The 20,286-nt window shown below is 31.0% G+C and overlaps 2 protein-coding genes across 6 annotated transcripts in view; both read left to right on the top strand.

The window, feature by feature from the left end:
* Positions 1–4,444, top strand: part of LOC113404080 (anion exchange protein 2) — a 53,881-nt gene extending 49,437 nt beyond the window's left edge. For 2 of the 5 annotated variants that reach the window (XM_064220400.1, XM_064220399.1), the window contains exons 14-19: positions 412–566; positions 666–913; positions 1,388–1,602; positions 1,971–2,179; positions 2,881–3,051; positions 3,557–4,443. In XM_064220400.1, the coding sequence (XP_064076470.1) occupies positions 412–566; positions 666–913; positions 1,388–1,602; positions 1,971–2,179; positions 2,881–3,051; positions 3,557–3,631 (1,073 nt within the window). In that variant the 3' untranslated portion in view covers positions 3,632–4,443. Of the gene's footprint in view, positions 1–411; positions 567–665; positions 914–1,387; positions 1,603–1,970; positions 2,180–2,880; positions 3,052–3,556 lie in introns of all 5 variants that reach the window. The other 3 variants (XM_064220398.1, XM_064220401.1, XM_026644827.2) reach the window with 3 other exon arrangements.
* A 7,619-nt stretch (positions 4,445–12,063) lies between these two features.
* LOC113404078 (tyrosine-protein kinase Abl) overlaps positions 12,064–20,286 on the top strand; it is a 45,599-nt gene continuing 37,376 nt past the window's right edge. Inside the window, exon 1 of the mRNA XM_026644826.2 lies at positions 12,064–12,493. Coding sequence (XP_026500611.2) covers positions 12,367–12,493 — 127 coding nt within the window. The 5' untranslated portion in view covers positions 12,064–12,366. The remainder of the gene's footprint in view (positions 12,494–20,286) is intronic.

Here is a 20,286-nt window from a genome sequence, read left to right as displayed (position 1 = left end):
TAATTATAAAGAACGGTAAAACATTAAATGCTTAAATTGATAACAAAAATAATATATGTATTCCCAATACAATGTAATAGTGTACTCATATTTCAGTCACGACGGACCGTAAACTTTGTTGGAGTAGCACTTACAATCACCTCTAGTTTTGCCTGTTAAAAGTTTCATGATAGGCTTCGAGTTTGTGAAGTCTATTGTCATATGGAGTATTTCAAATTAGCGTGAATAACGTAATGTTGGTACGATATTCGAATAGTAGACGATATGAGTCCCACAATATCAATATATTAAAATAATTTACAATTCTGTATATATTGAAGTTTATGTTCATACGTTTGTAATTGTTTTAGTTATAATATATATGTACCCTCCAGAAGTAAATTGAACATACAAATAAATCGCATGTTACAGGAAATATTACATCGACGCCTGCACCGCTAGTTCATCAGGCAGTGATTCCTCCCCAGCCAAACACTGCACTTTTCTGCACCATGCTTACTTTGGCTACCTTCATAATCGCCTACTACTTGCGTATCTTCCGTAATGGAAAGTTCCTTGGACGCAGTGTAAGTGTTATAATTTTTTTGATTATACAATTCGAATTTTTATTTTTTTTTTCTACGATTGGACTAATACTAAAACTTGTTTTGTATTTATATGTTCAGGCTCGTCGCGCTCTCGGTGACTTTGGTGTACCCATCGCTATCGTCTTAATGGTTGGAATTTCCTGTCTTGTACCTGTTTGGACTGAGAAACTTCAAGTTCCGGATGGTCTGAGCCCTACCTTGTCGCGATCTTGGCTGGTTCCTTTAAATCCAGGACTTGAAACGATTCCCTTATGGGCCACATTCGCTATGGTTCTACCGGCTCTTATGGTGTATATTATCGTATTTATGGAGACCCACATCGCCGAGTAAGATATTTTTGAGTTATATGAGCAGGGTTTAAGATACAATGATATATTTACTTATTATCAATATTTATATAAATAATAATATTCAAAATAAACAGTTCTGATTAATCTATCATGTCTTGAGCCTTGCTTCTAATAAATAAGTAAATTACCATGAGTACTCATGAATAAATGTTACATTAAGGTTTTGAAATTTAAACATATCGCTGTGCGTGCTATGCGAAAATTGCAGGCGTAATAATAATTATCATATTGCGATTGTATTTTTAATAAATAAGTCCTATTTAACAAGAAATACCTCTTAGAATAAGTTTATTAAGAGAAAAAACTGTTACTACTTCATAGTATATAATATACACACTATGTATAGAATATTAGTAGAATGTAATCGTTCGTATATTTTAGTCGAACTTTATAAGAAACAGTCATAGTGGCTTTGCGAATTCACTTACAATAATATAATATTTCTAATAGGTTGATTATTGACAAGCCGGAGCGTCGCCTGAAGAAGGGCAGCGGCTTCCATATGGACATCGTGATCATGTCACTGGTTAACTCGTTATGCGGTATGTTCGGTGCACCATGGCAGTGTGTGGCCACCGTGCGCTCCGTCAGTCACGTGTCAGCACTCACGATCATGTCTACTACACATGCTCCCGGTGACAAACCGCACATTGTTGAAGTTAAAGGTTCGTTATTAAGCCATTTGCCATTTAAAAAATCACACACGATCATTTACCATAGTATCGTACCTGTGAAGCTCAGGTCAGGTCAGGTGTTATATACATATATGTAGTTTGCAGCATATCACTTTTCCTCATAGCATTTTAAAACTGCAACGACCAGGAAAAAACACTCATAACACCTACGTGACTGTAATGATAAAATTTTTCAAAATGAACTTAGTACAGGAGACACGTCCTTGCCACATAATATAAAAAAAAAATACTAATAAAGTTAATTTGTTCACAATTGTGAACAAATGAACACATACATTTTTCAGAATGCCTTATTTTAAACAAAACTAGTAATAATTGAATTATTATTTTGTTCACAGAACAACGTCTAACCGGTCTTTTGGTGGCTTTCCTTGTTGGAATATCTGTTTTGGCTTCGAGTTGGCTAAGATTGGTGCCAATGGCAGTGTTATTTGGTGTTTTCCTTTACATGGGTATTTCGGCTCTTGGTGGTATCCAGTTCTGGGATCGATGCATCTTACTTTTCAAGCCAGTTAAACATCACCCACAAATTCCGTATGTCAGACGCGTAAGTACATTATTTTGTGGTAAACTATTATTATTAATAAGTAATTATAAACAAACAGACAATAAAATTGATGGATTTTATGCAACTATTGAAATATTTAATTAGTTTTTAGTAAGTATTTATAAAATAATAGCCAAAACGTTGGCCAATTTGTCACCAATTTTAAAGGCACTCCGTATGGTCAATCAATGTTTTTGGTTAGCTGGTTAAGTGTCGTTCTTTCCTTCTAACACAATTTACTATTTTTTTCAAGCATGTAATCGTGATCGCTTCACGGATTTAAGGCCTATGTCAATGGCATTTATTCGCCTTTATTACCATGCTCCAATTACAACTGCCATTAAATTTCGAAACTAAGATATTAGGTCCCTTGTGCCTGGAGTCACACTGGCTCATTAAACTTTCAAACCGGAATACAAGCATACTAAATTGATATATATGCACTGTATGGTTTAGGAGTTATAATATTGTTGTTATATATTACAATATAATTGGTGTTTGGCTTTACAATATGCGATGAGTCGGCAGTACCTTCCGATGGGTTTGGATAAGCCCAACTTCCTAATTATATAATCTAATAAAAATCTCATTACAATTAATACTAGGTTGATTTTATATTGTATATTTTATAAAGGCAAGATACTTGTACTTTTTATAGTTTTTACAGTTGATTAGAAGTATTTATCTATTTATTTTTTCAGGTTCCTACGATGAAAATGCATCTTTTCACAATTATCCAACTGGCTGGTATATGCATATTGTATGCAGTGAAGTCATCTCGCTTCTCTCTAGCTCTGCCGTTCTTCTTAGTGCTGATGGTTCCTCTGCGAATGGCTTTGGTGTATATCTTCACTCCATTGCAGCTGCGTGCGGTATGCTATTGAAAAATATATTCTAACTTTCCCTATTAAATGCATTGTTTCAATATTGATTATATACATTATATATATAAACCTATAATTCACTTTGAATATATAATATTATTACTTCATCCCACGCTCAAAATAGTTGAAACCAAATTGTTATCGTTAACCTCAATAATAATAATTGAATAATTTACTTTAACTGGACGAATTAAATAAGTCTACTTAATTTATTTATAATTAATGTTAAATGCAAGATTGCATAAATATAATATATACCCCAGCCTAAGAACCATACGTTCACATACAAAAGTATAAATAATTCTTTGTATTTAAAAACCCAACGGTACATAATATAATTTCTGTAATAAATTTAGTAAAAACGAAAGCGTCATTCCACATTTAATATTACATAAGAGTTGACTTGTGATGTAAAATAATTGCATGTATAAATAGACCACGCCTAGACAATGGCTCTTTCACCAGTTATTTATAATATATAATTTTTTCACAGTTGGACGGTGCCCAAAAAGACATTGATCAAGACGATGAGCCAGATTTTTACGTAGAAGCGCCATTGCCCGGATAGGGAACACTTCCCCAATGTCAACTTGCTTACGAGTTGAGAATTCGCACAATCTAGATTTTGTAATAAAATTCAAGACAGTGAATGATCAACTTTATTCATATATGTGCGAGTAGACAAGTATGTTAGAGACATGTGTGCACGAGTAAATGAAGGACATATCTAATAAATAACAATTGGCATATCTTAATAATTTACCAGTTTAAGTCTTAATTTATCATCATACACTATGCGATTTATATGAAATCTTTTGAATACTATATTTATACGATTATACTCGAGTGTAGAGAAAATACTTAGATTAAACTGAGTATTGTACGCATTGCCGTATTAAATGGATACTAAAGGAACCACATACACAGCACATACATTTTAGTATGTAAATAGATTCTTGTCAATTTGTTATGACATGTCGAAAATATTTTGGCATGTTATCGAGATTGATATTGCTCAAATATATTTTTGGCTGTACTTCATTTTTCAAAACAATATATTTTTAAAAACAAATTAATTATACCTCTATGTAAAATTGTAGATGCTCAAATACTAATTTGAAATGATAGAATTTAAATGAGCTTTGACAATATCGGAGTGTGATTTGGTATATAATATGACGTGGTTTTGTTCCCATGTTAGTTTTAAAAGTATTGGACTATTGTCAACTATAAAATAGGTTATGATAGTACTTACATGCTGTTGTATCTAGCTTTAATGTGATACGTCCTTTTATTTAACGTCAAAAAATACATATTTTATTTATTTATTAATAACTCTAACATGTGAAAACTATGAGTTTTTTACTGTAAGCTTCGTAATAACTATGATAAAAAAACATGTATCGGTTTAGTTTAAATTGTATATATAAATATACAAGATAAACTAAACAACCCTTTACAAGATTTCAACAAAACCAAAACAGTAGAACTATTAGGATTAATAACATTGATATGTGGGTTTGTTTCTTTAATTAGAGATTTTATATATGTAGATAATATTATATTCTGTAGTAGCTATTACTGGGACTGAAGATTAAAACATGTCGAAACGTCCGTATATTGCATTGTTAGTTTTATAAGATTAAATCTTAAACGTATTTGTATAATTTTAATACATTAAGTAAAAAAAAACCCCTAAAACACTTGTATATGGAAGATAATAATCCAACATAAAAAAATTACAGTATCAATTTAATTGTACTGCTGATTTAATACAGAAATTTCAAATAAATATTTATATCGTGTTTATTAGTCCGAAAAAAACGTATTTAAAACTTATTTATTAATTGTTCACGTAACTTAAGACACTGCTTAAAAAAGTGCGTGATTTCCATTCCATACTCATGATATGGATGAACTAAAAATAACAAAAGACACAAATATTTTATTAATATTTAAATTATGTTTATTACTTGCAAATCACTTAGTTATTTAATTAAATTACCTGTATGCCAAAGCGTAGGTGCCAAAGAGACGGTGAAATGTTTGAATATTATGAGGAATATTTAAACAAACGGATATGGTTCTCACGCACTAGTGTAATAAAAATATATAACAAGTTAATTCAGTATTACATGGATGTTGTAAATTTAGAGATAAGTCAGTTCTATTAATTATTATTTATGTAGTAACGAGTTCTCAAACGCTTTGTGTACCACCAATATATTGTAACCTTAACCTCGTATTTACTGGTTATGACACGTGTACCATATGCACTAAATAGATAAGCTTCGAAGACATTTATCAATGTAATGTAAATTTTAACTCTGAACAAAGCTATTCTTTGACTTGAATGTTTAAGTAAGTATTTATAGTATTATTGCAGTGTAACTTTTGAACTATTTAAATCAGAGGTGTTGTTTAACGCACCAACCACTAATTTAATAGGTTACTAAATATATTTAAATTGAATAGTAAATAATATGATCATTCGGATCGAAATCAATTAAAATTTATAACCAACTAAAATTCGTTAATAACAAATGAGCTAAATTAATAAACCGAATTAACTTTCTGAAAATATTTTTAAGAACCGTCTCAGGGCGAGTCCAATGTAAGTTATTAGGTATTTTATTTATTGAATATTACGGTAATTTATTATATTTAAAAAAACAATCTAGATTTTAAGTTAAAATAATAGTAACATATAACAATAAAAATAATGTGGCTGATCAGATTTAATAACCTAAGATTTCACAAGCCGCTCCGCGCCAGCTCGTCGTAGAAAACGTGCTTGGTACTAAATAAGTATGTAGTGATATATTACAGGCCGTGTGAAGATACCTTTAAAACTTTGATACATCAAATTTGCTTTTTTTTAATATTGAAAATTGTATTGTACATTGTCCTATTTTTGCTTCCTTATTTAAAGCTATTTATATAATATTATTATACTAGGAAAGTACTTAATCTTAGACATAAATGTTCAAAAATAATTATTCGTACTTAATAATATATAAATACTATGACTATAATTATTACTTAATTTGAACGTAGACCTTTAGAACATTCCAAAGGCGAGGTTTTGTTATCGTGAATAAATAAAGTTTACCATTAATATTTCACTTAACAATTATTACTTTTAAAAATATTATATATTATAATTTAACTTTATATTTTACTGCACAATTATCATTTAACTACCTTGTTTAAGTGGATAAAATTAATAGTGAATATAACAACCACCTGTATAACAGGTTGATAAATTTAAGTGTTTTTGTTATTTATATACTTAAGGCCTATTTTATTTAAAATATCACATCTAAGCACTTAATTTAAACAAAATGTGTACTTCATTAGTTCCTTTAGGTATGTTTCATTGTTATTTCGACACACTGTTTAGAGATTTATGTATTTATCTTGCAAATTGTTTCATTATTTTGTAATTAATGTTGAATATTAAATGGATAATAAATTATTAAACCAAATGATTGTATGACGTTTTTACTTGAACATTACGAGTGGTAGTGAATCATTATCATTAAATAAGGCAAAAAATTATCATTAAATAAGGTTCGATTTTTCAATCGATAGTGTAAGAATAATTATGAATTTAGGGATCAAATAATTGCGAGATATATCTGAAGATACTAAAGAGATTTCCACCTATAATTTCTAGACATTGTTGGTCATCGCATTCAACAATACCCAACGATAGGAGTTATTAGTATAACTAATAAATAATTATAAGGAATGAAATAAATAGAGTATATGTGAGTATATATGCCCTATATACATCGAGTTTTTTTATAACATTGTGATTAGATCACTTGAAGAGAACCAGATAAAGAAATATTTTATATATTTAACTGCTGGAACTGTTAAGAATATTAGGCTAATAGGTTCAATGAACGAAAACACTCATTGAGAGTAAAAAACAGCCCACAACGTACTATGATCGCGAAATTCTTGCTATGACTTTTTGCTTTTATAAAATCGCGTATGACGCTTTGTAGCAACGGAAAGACCACGTAGCGAAATTCCCATTGTGATTATCGCGTTTGAGAATCTTCATTAATAAAACATAACTCCGTTAGAAAATAAGCAAGCAAACCATTCACCCAAGCTTGTTCCGAGATTTTTAATCTGTAAATCGCAATGACCTGATCCTTTACTGTAAAAGCTAAAATATGGCACAGATATTTTCATCTGTTAATTGTTATGTAATATAAATTATTTACACACACAAAAGTTTTTGTTAAGAAATTTTCTGAAGGGGTATCGTCATCCGGCCACGTGACCTTTTAGATTTCTGTCGCCTCTGTAACATGTGTGATTTGGGTTGAATTTTATATTAAAATTTGTAAACAAAGGCCGGTAATGCTATATACAGAAAGAAAAGACGGAAGAGCAGCATTTGAAATTTTCCTCATGACGATTTCATCGTAGGTATCTACCGAATGGAGAGACTAGCTGTGTTTCAGGAATACTAAATAATAACTACTACCCACCGACTCAAGTTGGCTGGCTGTTAATCTTTCTAGTAATTAGTCTATTCTTCAATTTTCGTTAACCTACTGCAGAAATAAACCTTCGTCTGATTTCATCAACTTTAGCAACGTTACTTTAAGCGGGTTAAATAATAATATTTACTTATATAAAAAAATATAGAGCAAGACAGACTTAACTATTTTATGGAAGAATAGAATGTTATGTTCATTAATTTTACTATAAGTCTTGGCTGAAATGCAACGATTTTAATATCTTTGGTTTTGGCTATTATGACACTGCATTTGAGTAAAATATTTGTTAGTATATATTTTTTTTATTATTTAGGTTTTAAGGATTTCATATAAATCAACGATTACAAATATGGGTTTACTTGCTATAAAATAGATAAGTTGAATAAAGAAGAAAAAAAATTCATATGATACTCGTAGAATCAGTGATAATCTTTGTATGTAGACGAGATACGACGTAAGACGTAAGGACAAGACAAGTTTCCGACTCCGCAAAGTCAATAAATCCTTCTTGGGGTAAGGCATCCGTTTCTAAAATAAAATTCTGTAGATATTTTTAACTTTGTTGATTCGATTGAATAAAGTATATCTTGATTTTGAAACGCAATTATAGAAGGCAAAATGATAGTGCTAGCTTATTATCTACTTTTTTTCTGAATACTACTTTCCTTTAGACTGCGAAAAAAGTAACTATTGATCGTACCTAAGTCAATCGCAAACTATGTAAAATTTCTATTGTAATTCGCCTGACACGAACTACAATATATTGACTTATTCACTTTGACAAAAATACAATTTGAAAAAGAGATAATTGAACTATATCGTATAAATTAGCAGCGTGGTGGAATATGCTCCTCACGTCGATGTTACCTTCTCCTCAAACATGAGGAGGGCTTAGCCTTTTACAGGCTGTTAATGTTGTAATGTAAATGTATAAATTATTATTAAATAATGTAATTTAGAAAAACGTTATTGCTAAGGCGAAGTCTGAGCACACGTGACGAACATGATACGGTGAAGTTGAAGTGGTACAATTAGCGTTTTAAAAATTGTTAGGTCTTCTTTCAAGAACTCGTGCGTTCTGGGCTATTGTTATGAAAGACCGTAATAGAATAAGAATTTTGAAGAGAACAGTTAGTAGCGGACTGTATATACAAAAAACGTGTCATTTTATATTTAAGAAAGTTATTATTTATTTGCGCAAACGTGGGTTGGCATCGTATTCGTAACAATATGCCGCCACTGGGCCGACCGCGTCCTTCATCTCCTCTTGTCCATGTCCGTTACCAACTGCCGAAATTCACTCAGCTCTCAGATTATCTTTTAGTTTACCTGACTTATAGATGAGTGACTTATAGAATCCTGCATTATGCGCTGTAAACCATGCTTTACATTGCCTTTAAGAGAGTCGTGCGGCGAAGGTGTTTGTCGAATTGATTGGTTCATCGATAAATTATTATTCTCTTAGTAATTAACAAGATGGACTGGGAGCCTTCCAACATGAATTTGTCGTCTCTGAACACTGCCAGTTTCCCAGATTCGCCTATACATTCCATTAAAAATTAAAAATAAAAAGGTACGAATTTTCACCAGCGTCCTTTGTGGTTAATTTTTTTTTAGTTGCTTTGAAATAAGTTAAAGCAAAAGCTTTGAATTAAGAACATACGTCCTAGTTGTTATACATTTTTGGAGAGCTAAGAAAATGGTAATGTTTAAAATAATCTGCAAGACAAGTATCATAACGATTTAATTTGTTATTAAGGATTTTTTGGGGAAAAATTATCAAAAATTGTAATAATGAAATATTGAAATAATATCGTTTTCGATCTCGCATTTGGACCGATAATTATTGTTTTAATATTGATAAATAACCACTGTTTAATCTGTTTTATAAATTAGAAGAAACAATGAGCATTAAATTAATACTTTTTAAAATAAATTTATGAAGTTGCTTTTTTGACTTATTTTGAAAAAAGGTAAAAAAAGTGTTAACTCAAAAATCGTTTACTTTTGCGTAATGCATATGGGGAATAAATTATCGCAAATAGTCACCTCTATCACCTCCTAACGGGAATACGTCGATATACCAATAACCCTGTATAATCTCGAGAAATCGTCAATGAGAATCGAACCAACCAGGTTTTTTTTAAGGTATATGCGGCGAACGAGCAGACTCAACTGTTGCAAAGCGACTACCAACGCCGACATTTGCAAAACCGAGGGTTTGCAGGTGCGTTGTCAGCCATTGAGAAGTGCTCTTCTCTCGAAGGTTCCAGAGTTGTATCGACCTTGTGTAAACAATATACTGACTCATTACTATTAAAAGTAAGGTTCTATTTAATTTTTGGTATTTCGATACCTTGTCATTAGATGATATGAAATTGTCTAAATGGACAAATTTAAAGTCGGCTTTTTTTTAGAAACAGTCACAAATGTAAATTTTTATAAATTTGATATAACCTGTGGCACTATAGCATAAAATTCGAAGTCATTAGCACTTGACTTAGTAAACAGCAAGCAAGAATAATAGCAGTGGTGCTGACAAAAAAAATAAAAAACATCTATAGAAATAGAACGTAGACTATAACATCTATCACTTAGTATTATAGTATAGTAGTATACTTATATTCGTGTCTTTTACTTTAATATTATTATCAAATTATTTTTTATTATATAATTTATATGTCATTGTTATTGTCAGCTGCAACCAAAACGCACCCCTGAAAACCAGTGTTAGGTGTCACACACCATCATAAAATTGAGTAGTTTATTTATAAGGATCATTGCAATGTTGCGGACAATAAAAGTTGAATTAAAAACATTTTAAGTTTATTTGTTTTTTCTTTCGCCGTATAATTAATGTCTGCAATGTGGTTGACATCAATTAACTACAGTTACATTACTTCTTTCTTTTGTTTACAATTATTTACCTTGAACATACTAATAATTTAAATTAACTTTGTGGAAAATACATTATAATGTCTGAGTTGTTATTTCAATAAAACAATATTTGAGTATTACAGTACTCGCATATGATGCTTAACATCTCACCTTCGAAATAAGCAACATTAATATTGTGTCCTCTCTTAAAATGGTTTAATATCATCAGAGAGCAGCAAAATCTAATATTAAGCGGACTCATCAAATAGCGCACAATTTCGTTTACGTACTTTCGTCCCTTTTCACTACAGATTGCAGGAAAGCAAATGACGTGGACTGGTTAGACACAAAGAAGTAAAGAAAGCAAGACAAAAAACAAAAAACGTTTTTTTTTCTTCTTTCATGTCCTACTTTTGTATTCTTTGTGGTAGATGCAACTCCTCATCTTTTCCTCAAACGGAGAGGAGGCCACAGCCCAGCAGTTTACAACTGTCAACAAATACTATATTATTAACAAAACAAATTTACTTTTAATAAATTTATTACATGAGTATAAAATAATAATTAATCAATAACAAAATACTTTAATCAATTTCTGGTTTGCTAATATTATAACAGTTTAACAATGATACGCTTAACCGTATATCGCTCTGCTTCCCGCCAAAAAGTGAATCAATTTAAAAGACGTCTGACAGCTTGACGCATGACGTTCGGAAAGTCACACTAATTCTCCTTATAATATTATATATTTGTTAAATTTGTATGACACAATGATTTTGCGCAAATATAAATAAAATAAATGAGCATACGAGCATACGCATCGAGTTAGTGTTAAGTGTGTGTGTTACTCAAGGCCGTCTTCGTCCATTTCGGGGTCAGAAAAGAATATCAAATCCTGTTGAAAAGTAAAAACTGCCCAATTTTAAGTTAAGAAGCAAGTTAGGCAATTTTTTTCTTAATTTGCGAAATAATATAGATTAAAATAGTTTTTTAGTATTTTACCTGCCTACCACAGCGCTATCCTATATTTTTGTTTGGCTGTATCTGTCTAAAATAGAAAAAAAACCACTATGAGCTAATAGCTCTTTCATGGACACCGTGAGAATGGCCCTGACCTACGAAAGGGTTGTTTCAAAGGCGTGAGGGTAAATATGATTTTTTTCTATTTATTATTGAAATCCTATTTGGTTAGTTAAGTTAAAAAATTCTACTATAAATTTCAGTATCGCTGTTGATTATAAATACATCTAAATCAGAATTATTTACTTTCAAGGCGTATGATTTACTATGAAGAAATCGAAAATAAGTCAGCACTCAACAGTGCGTCTGTACCTCGTTGTCGTTGTTAGCGTTTCGTTTCTGCAAATAATAAATCAAATTATATTACTAAATATTAGAAGAAAAAAAACTTTTTTGTATTAAATATGGGAAAAAAGTATGATAATAAATATATTTTCAACGTTATTTGTTTTGTTAAGAGGATATAAAAAGAACTTGGAATGAATTTTTAAACGATTACAATGTTGCAAGTCTAAAAATGTTAATTGTGTATTGCCATATATTCGCCAATGCTGCCCTCACCGGCATCAATAGAAAACTAAAAAATCGACGTCAAACCAAACATGTCAGTCGCACATAATGGCGGAGGTTGTGTTTTTTATATCAGTAATTAAATCCGGTAATGTTTTTTTTTTAAATGATTGAATCTTAACGTGTGCTTTAATTTAAGTCAGCGTCCGTTTTAGTTTTTGCCTTGACTTTGAGATCTCAGAATAGTGAAGATTTTATAGAGAATGGAGTTTGTGTACGTCGAGCTATCGATATATTTATTGAATTAGTGTGAGACAAGAAGGGTCGCTCGCCGGTATCGGAGCTACGAGGGTGGCGGCGGTGGCAGAACAAAATGGGGGCTCAGCAGGCCAAAGAACGCGGCACGGCCAGCGGCGCGTCCATGCGTTCGGCAAGGAACAAGCCTCGGGTGCCCAGAGACCCCCGCATCCTTGGCTCGAATATTTTTACTGAACACAGCGGTGAGTCACCCTTATTTATGTTCTTTTCGTTTAATACTTCTTAATCTTTTAATTTATACAGTAGCAAACTCGACCTCTTAATTAAAAACTTGTTCAAGTTTTTTTTTAGCAATGCCAATTTACAGGATCTCTTTGTATATTTTTTTGCTATTCCAAATCACTTTAAAATCTTTACGCATAATTTATCACAAATCTAATTAAAGCTAAAAATCTATTAAAATAATATCTATTGAAAAGGCTCATTGAACTTCCTTTTTAGATAATTACCATCTTTTGTTAGTCTCTAGAGTGTCATTATACATTGCTCTCTGCCTGCATTATTTTATTGAATATCATAGTGCAGTCTTGAATGTATTCAAAATAATGTCTTTATTTTATTATAGTTTAATATATAAACAAATATAAATAACATAACAATTTGTAAGACTAAACTTTACAATCTTTAAACTGCACACATAAGTAGTTTTCATTTGTTAGTCTCTTAACCATATTAAAAGTAACACATACATCATGTACTCTAATATTATTGATAATAGGAAATATTTGTATGTATCATTGTAGTAATTTAATAATATTGTTAATTTTTTAAATATTTACTTGCTAGCAGCTTTCGCGAAGAAGAAACAACATTACATTATTTTTTTATATGAAATATACTACATTATGTACCATTTGAAAAATCATCTTATGCTTGCTAATATTTTATAAATTGTAGTCTATTTTATTTGAAGCTCTGCTGTTGTACAAATATTATGTTTAAGATAACTAATATAAAGTGTTTTTGCTTATGCGAATGCTTATATGTAATTGGATGTACTCAGATATATTTAAAAAAAAAAATAATCAAGCAGGTAATGCTGGAAAGGTTGATAAGATTTTCTATGAGGAATTTTGACATATTTTAGAAATCTCACTGAACTTACTGATACACTAGAATCTAGATAGCTTAGTATTGTCGTTTGACAATAACTTATTTGACAGGTGACAAATTTTTGCTTTAAAGACATACTCTTGATGACACTTGGATGTTTGTCAATGATATCAATCATTCATTATATATATCAGTTTTTTACTGAATATCTATTCAGAATAGCATTGTATAGCGCTCATAATCATTTCCGTAATCACTGTCTTAAGATGATTTTTCCCAAATCCTCATGTCAATAATTGTATAATGATTTTAAATTGGTTGTATATAATGGGGGTTAGGTTAGGTTAGGTTCAAGCTACCTCGAGAACCCCCTCTAGGTGCTGGAGGCCCGCATAGGCGGGCTGACCGTCAGGGCGTCACGGTAGCATGCGCAAGCGATCCCGTGGCGCCCGCCGAAAGACGGAGAGGGTACCGCTGGTTTTTTAGTGGGTAAACCCGGCGTACCTGGGCGCACTCGGCTTCCAGGGCTCCGGGGAGTCCCCCCCCCACCTTCCATCACGTGGGGGAAGCGCGTAAAGCGTTTTACCAGCGAGAGAAAAAAAAAAGAAAAAAAAAAAAGAGGTTAAGTTCAAGCTAAAGTTTTTGTGTAAAAAACTTTCTTAACTAATTTTCTCTTATATGAATGTGTTTTAAATTAATTTAGAATAGATAATTATCTAATGATTTTTAAATAAACTAAGTGTATGTATAAAAAAATAAGTTAATTGATGTCCATAAAATGCATTATAAAAAATTGCTATCATTATAATCTTTGTATTCATATTATATTATTTTTTAAGTTATCTCTGTTTTTTGTAATCTAGGCCCTGACATATATAAGGTTTCTTAAAAAAATACAAACCATATTTACCTACTAAATTGCACTTTTGTAACATTTGTTTATTCAGTATACATTTAAATTTTATTTGTTTTAACTGCCTGTCCCTATTTTGTCCGATGAAGGAAGAATCTTATTTTAATCCCGATCACAGCACAACCTACTGAGTCCAATCTAAACCATGCAGACAATCACTTAAATACACACAAAAAAAAACATTGACATCAGTCCAACTATTAAGGAAGAGTTCAGTTACATATATACTTATAGAAGATATAAAGATAAAGGTTACCTGTTAGTTATTCAACAAATTTGTTCTTATTTTCGGTTATGTTGTCTCTGTATCAATCATACATCATTATCATTTTAACCAGCACCTGAAGTTATTTCTTTTGTAATAGGTTTGGATATGTTAACAATGCATCTCGAATGGTACATAAATGTAACGACACTTATTGATCGATTATTATTATTACAATCACTAAAGTTGCTCTGTTGATTTAATCGTTTTCGTATTAGAATTTCGATCTTCCTTGGAAAATTTATGAATGTGATAATCCGCTATCAAGCCACAGACAATGTTTGAGTTGAGTAATAGGTTTATGAGTTTGAAAACAATATCGAACTAGAGTGGCGAATTAGTGAAATAAAGAAGCTTGACAATATCGAGCGGACCGTTTCCAAGTCAGCATCGGGTTACTGAATCGATATAGGGGATTTTGAGCTTAAATTTAAGCATGACATTGTAATGAGTATGTACCTATGTATACTATTATAGTATGACAATTGTTGTTAAGGATCATACAGTGTACGAGCGATGAAATTCCAGAAGAAGTTAAGTGTTATGGTGATTGGTCTTCTCGTGCTCTCTCTCTCGTTTCAATTAGATAGTAGGCTTTTTAAAAAAAGGGTTCTTATTTCATATATTTGGAAGGATAAATGTGCCATCGGTGCGCAGTAAGATGTTTTCACCATTATTTACACCACCAATTCGTTACCGACCTTGGGAGCTAAAACGTTATATACTTGGTGTTTGTCGTTACACTGGCGTACTCACCCTTTAAACCGAAAGACAACAATAGTAAGTATTGCTGTTTAGTTTAGTAACTCTAGACTGTTTCTATCAAGAATTGCAAATGAGATTTGCAGTTAAACAAGTGTGACTGACGAGCTGCTCTCAACAGAACTTTGTTTCCCCCTTGATAGTATAGGCCTTATCCCACATATTTGTGAAACTTGAAGTGTGATATAGCACGCAGTATTTGCCAGACTTACTACTAGCCGCCGCCTGACGCTGATCTTCCGGACGGAACGGAAAGGATTGTGCTGCTGGATCTTAGTAGGACGGTTACGGGGCTTAAATGCTCCTTGGTTTTGACAGATTGACTTTACAAAAATTTTCTCTTACGGCACCCACGTGTTGAGATTCTATCTATATAGATAGGCTTTGTTCTATCCTATATTATATTATACTCTTACAAAATGTTTCTCATATTATACCCGAAACATTTTTATTTATTTTTAATTTAGTTTATTGGTATTTATATATAAACTTTATTACCAAAGAATAAATAGTAGATTAACTTTAAAGTTCGTTAATTTCCGCGTAACAGTACCCAAGTAACCAAGCATGATACAGCAATAATGAAAAAAAAAGCGTGGAATACATTAATAACCCCGAATTCATGCTATTATTATATATAGAATATAATTAATTTTTTTTTTAAATTGTTGACTTCATTTGCAAACGAATATCTAGAGGTTACATCCTGTTGGATTGCCTACATACTGCTAATGCATTTTTAACCGCATTTTATTTTCACATCACTGAAAGTACTGCTCTAAATAGCAGTGTTTACGGCAATTCATAATTGCAAAAAGTTGAAACCGAAAATTAAAGTGGTTTCGTTTTGATACAGACTTATATATAAGTAGTAAATAAAACGTCGTTTTTTTCTTATAAGCATAAATTAATAAGATTCCGGACTTATCTATTAATGGTAATGACTTATGAAATCGTCAAGTGTGACAATATTGTAATATTGTTATACTGATACAATAAGCTAGATCTCATAAAGTATGTATGTATTTGATAAAAAATAGTCAAAGTGTCTATCGTGATAACAATATACACGGGCCGCACGCGATTTTTTTTGTTTATTTAACTGATATTAACAAATTTCGAAGCCTGACAGGTTTTTTTAATTTAATTTCATTTTAAACTGACGACGTCTGTTCGCACGATTTTCATTTGTTTTTCATAAGATTTACATGTAAATGGATAATTGCGCAGGTGACCATTATAAAAGTCCGAATGACCTGATACGAAAGGTTTGATGTCATCATTTGTATTTGTAATTCACCGAATCAATTTGAAAATATTATAGCTAATAATTTCTTAGTTGCTATTGTGATATATGCAAACCATTAGAAATATACTAGAAAACTATCCTTTGCACAAATACAATCAATATTTTTAAATCAAAATTATTTCCATTACAAAATAAATTCATACACTGTAATATATCAACTAGTATTCGATAAAATGAATGTTTTATTTTATCGAATACTAGTTGTCGCCGCGGCTTGCTCACGTATTAGGGGTTCGTTGTCAAGGCATAAAAAGGAGCCATGTTGTTCCTCGGAGTTGAAACTTGTTTCATATCAAATTTCACCGAAAGAAATAACAACAGACAAACATAAAGACAGACTTTCGCATTTAGATAACGTGTATTTAAAGCGTATAGTAATAAACAGATTTGATCTTTCTGTACAGCTTCTGCATATGAACTTTATCTATGACAAATATCACACTCTCCGTGCCCACAATATCTTTAAAAAGGGATACAAAGTATCTGTTTTGTTTCTGACGTATTAATATATAGATATACCAAGCAATTCTATCATCGTTATGTCTAGATGGATACATTGCATATCTTAAATCAATGCAAAATTGGCTAAACCTAATATTCGTAGAACTTAAAATTTCTTCGTGTTTGAACTAAATAAGGTATCAGAAATATTCCGTAAGAAAATAAATTCCGACTTTTATCAATAGTTCGTAAAATTGCGTTTATGCTTTTGTTATGTGTTTATCTGAAGTATCTTATCAATATGCTGATCATTGCATTGTGTTACGGCTGGCTCTTATACCAGATTATTTCTTTAGCGACATATCGCCGTATTCGTCTTGAAATATATTGAAACGATTTACAGATTACAAACTTATGTTAATTGCTATACAAAATAGACACAAATTTAGTTACATAATCTCATCACCTCATATCAGGTTACTTAAGTTGGTTTTTATAGAATCTAGGACGGAATTGAATAAGGATATCAAATTAGGCAACTAAGCAATTATTTTTGATCGATTAATCAAATGATTAGTTGTTTGATTTATTCTAATTAAATTAAATAAATAAATATAAAGTTGACCGTTAGATATTAAACACTATTCCACTTGAAATTTCATTGCGTCTAAATGAGCTAACTTCGACAATATAGCGAATAATTAAAACAAGTTTGTCATGATTAATGAAATATATTTTTGCCTTAGAAGGTACGTAAATTATTTTTGTCTTGCGCCGGGTCTCTGTCCGGTTGGGTCCGATAGCCTTTCCATCGGAGTAGGAGACCTCGAGATCCGACCACGAGAGAGAAGTAGTAATAGTGTGTGTTATACACTGGTTTACTATAATATTTGTGCAGTTGATTACTCATCGTTTAGCATATGATTTTGATTTTATTTCAAGTTTCCCTCCATATTTTACGGTAATGAAGTACTTTTATTAATTTTAATATCCTCACTAATCAACTCTTACAGAATAAAAATAACCATATAATATGTATATTCGACAGTCAAAGCGGTTAATGCTAAATAAATTTGTGGTTTTTTTTTTTTCAATTAAATGATAAAGTTTGAAAATAATGACTTTAAAACAGAAAAATAGCCCGTTCACAAGTGTGATCGAACGGAAGCTTCAACACCACATTAACACACAATTGCATTCCATACACTCCACCGACTTCTAACTCCTGAACTTAATACTTACTGCTGAACATAATATATAGTAATTAAACTCTACAAGAATCTGTTCAAAATTAAGAGGATATCGTTTAATTTTTAATTATCATATTACAATTTCGTTCATATATTTTTCTACCTTTTAATCAAACAGATTAAGAGTGTGGATTTGATATATCAATCAGTAATTTGTTGTGATATATCATCATAGGTTGCTAAATCTTCTAACTTTCAACCTTAATCATATCAAGTCCTGTCAATTTATGCCGTCCGTAAAAGCAATGTCACTGATCTGGGTCATGTTCGGTCTCTGTTAAAGTCCTTATTGAAAATCAATTCTATGTTGTGTGTATAATAACGTTTTTTTCTGAAAATTTATATTTTTAGGTCACTATTGAATGCAGTATTGTTTCGTTCAGGTGTAATTGAATGATCTAGTGGCACCTGTCAAACGAGCTTTCACAAAGTCACACTACCCGCTTCATTATAGAATAAGCTTGATCGTAACAAACTTTTATTTAAACATACGATACATAAAACACTTCTGCACTTACGTTGGTTAAAGTTAGAATGATAATTTTATTTTTTAGTCTCGACTCTAGGCGCTACGTCATACCGAGATCATTAATTTTATGAAGAATTATTTTATTCACGCCTGCCGTCGCCTTACTTGTTAAGACGCAAACCATCATTTTTTTATCAAATGTGGAAAATTTGTATTTTTAAAAGTTGTATGTTATTTTTTTATACAATATATACTTTATAAGATTGTTAAATTTGAATGGAATTACTTAATTCCATCAATTATTCTAAATATAAAATATAATACAAAATGCCCACAAAGTTCTCATACCTAGAAAAAAACCTAGTAAAATATCTAAAAAAAAATAATGATGTATTATTTAGTATATTATATATCCATCATCTTTGAGAATCTCGGTTTATTAGATAAAACCTAAAAAAAACATAGCTCCTATCTTTACTCACACGGCAATGTCACTATTCTGATTAATTTATTTTATTTCTATAAATAATATTTTTTTATAGTGTCGTATTTGACTACTGTCATTTTCTTAGATTCTGTTTGAATCTTCCGACGATGTCCATGTGATCATGTTTGTCCACATGTTCTCACACTGTTATATCTTGGATGCAAACTAAAATAGGGTGGGGGCTGAGCTGTGGGACTTGAGTGTATAAAATGGCGTCCATATTGTCAGTCCCGGCGAATTCGCTGCGCACCCGCGGCGTAATTTGATTCGCCTTAAACTAGCTCGCAAATCGCTAGTGTGATGACGCTAAGATCGAATCGATTACATTTTTATTGCCAAAAACATTTAATTTTTCATTTTACAAATTAGCGTTTTACTTTTATATGTATTATTTATATAAAAACAATCATATTATTTTATTCTACCACATAGAATAGTTAATTAAAAGGGAAGTGAACGAGGATTAGAATTATCATTATTAAAGATTTCTGTATATCGAATTCAATTATTTCACATAGTTAATATTTCTTTCCTTTTTGCATCATTCAATTCATCACACTAAATGGTTTCAAATAATCGAAGAATAACAACGGATTTTTCATATTTTAAAACTAATAATTATAATCATCAAACTGATCGGACGCGATTCGTTTAAATCGATATACGAAAACATAATAAATATGATTCGAAAACCGAACCGAAGTTAAAAAAAGCATACAATACGTCAGTAAACGTAGGTATAAATCAATATAATTTTTAATGCGATATTTACTCCAAAGTTCTGATAAGATACGAATAATACAATATTATTAATTTAATTTATTAAAATTACTTGTCAATACATACTTACTGATTGTGTGTTGGTAAAAAAATTAACCGGCATAAATCTATAACTGATTGTATTTAATTATATTGTATTAATTCTTTTACGGCTGGATCCGTTGTCACCATGTTTAACTAATTAAATAATTTTAAAAATAGATGAGCTTGATTCTAAACTAACAGAACGTTCATGTCACAAGGCAT

Source organism: Vanessa tameamea, chromosome Z, assembly GCF_037043105.1.
Source record: "Vanessa tameamea isolate UH-Manoa-2023 chromosome Z, ilVanTame1 primary haplotype, whole genome shotgun sequence".
In the NCBI taxonomy this organism is placed as follows: Eukaryota; Metazoa; Arthropoda; class Insecta; order Lepidoptera; family Nymphalidae; genus Vanessa; species Vanessa tameamea.
The sequence above is the reverse complement of the archived record's forward strand: the minus strand, read 5'-3'. Positions and strand labels throughout refer to the sequence as shown.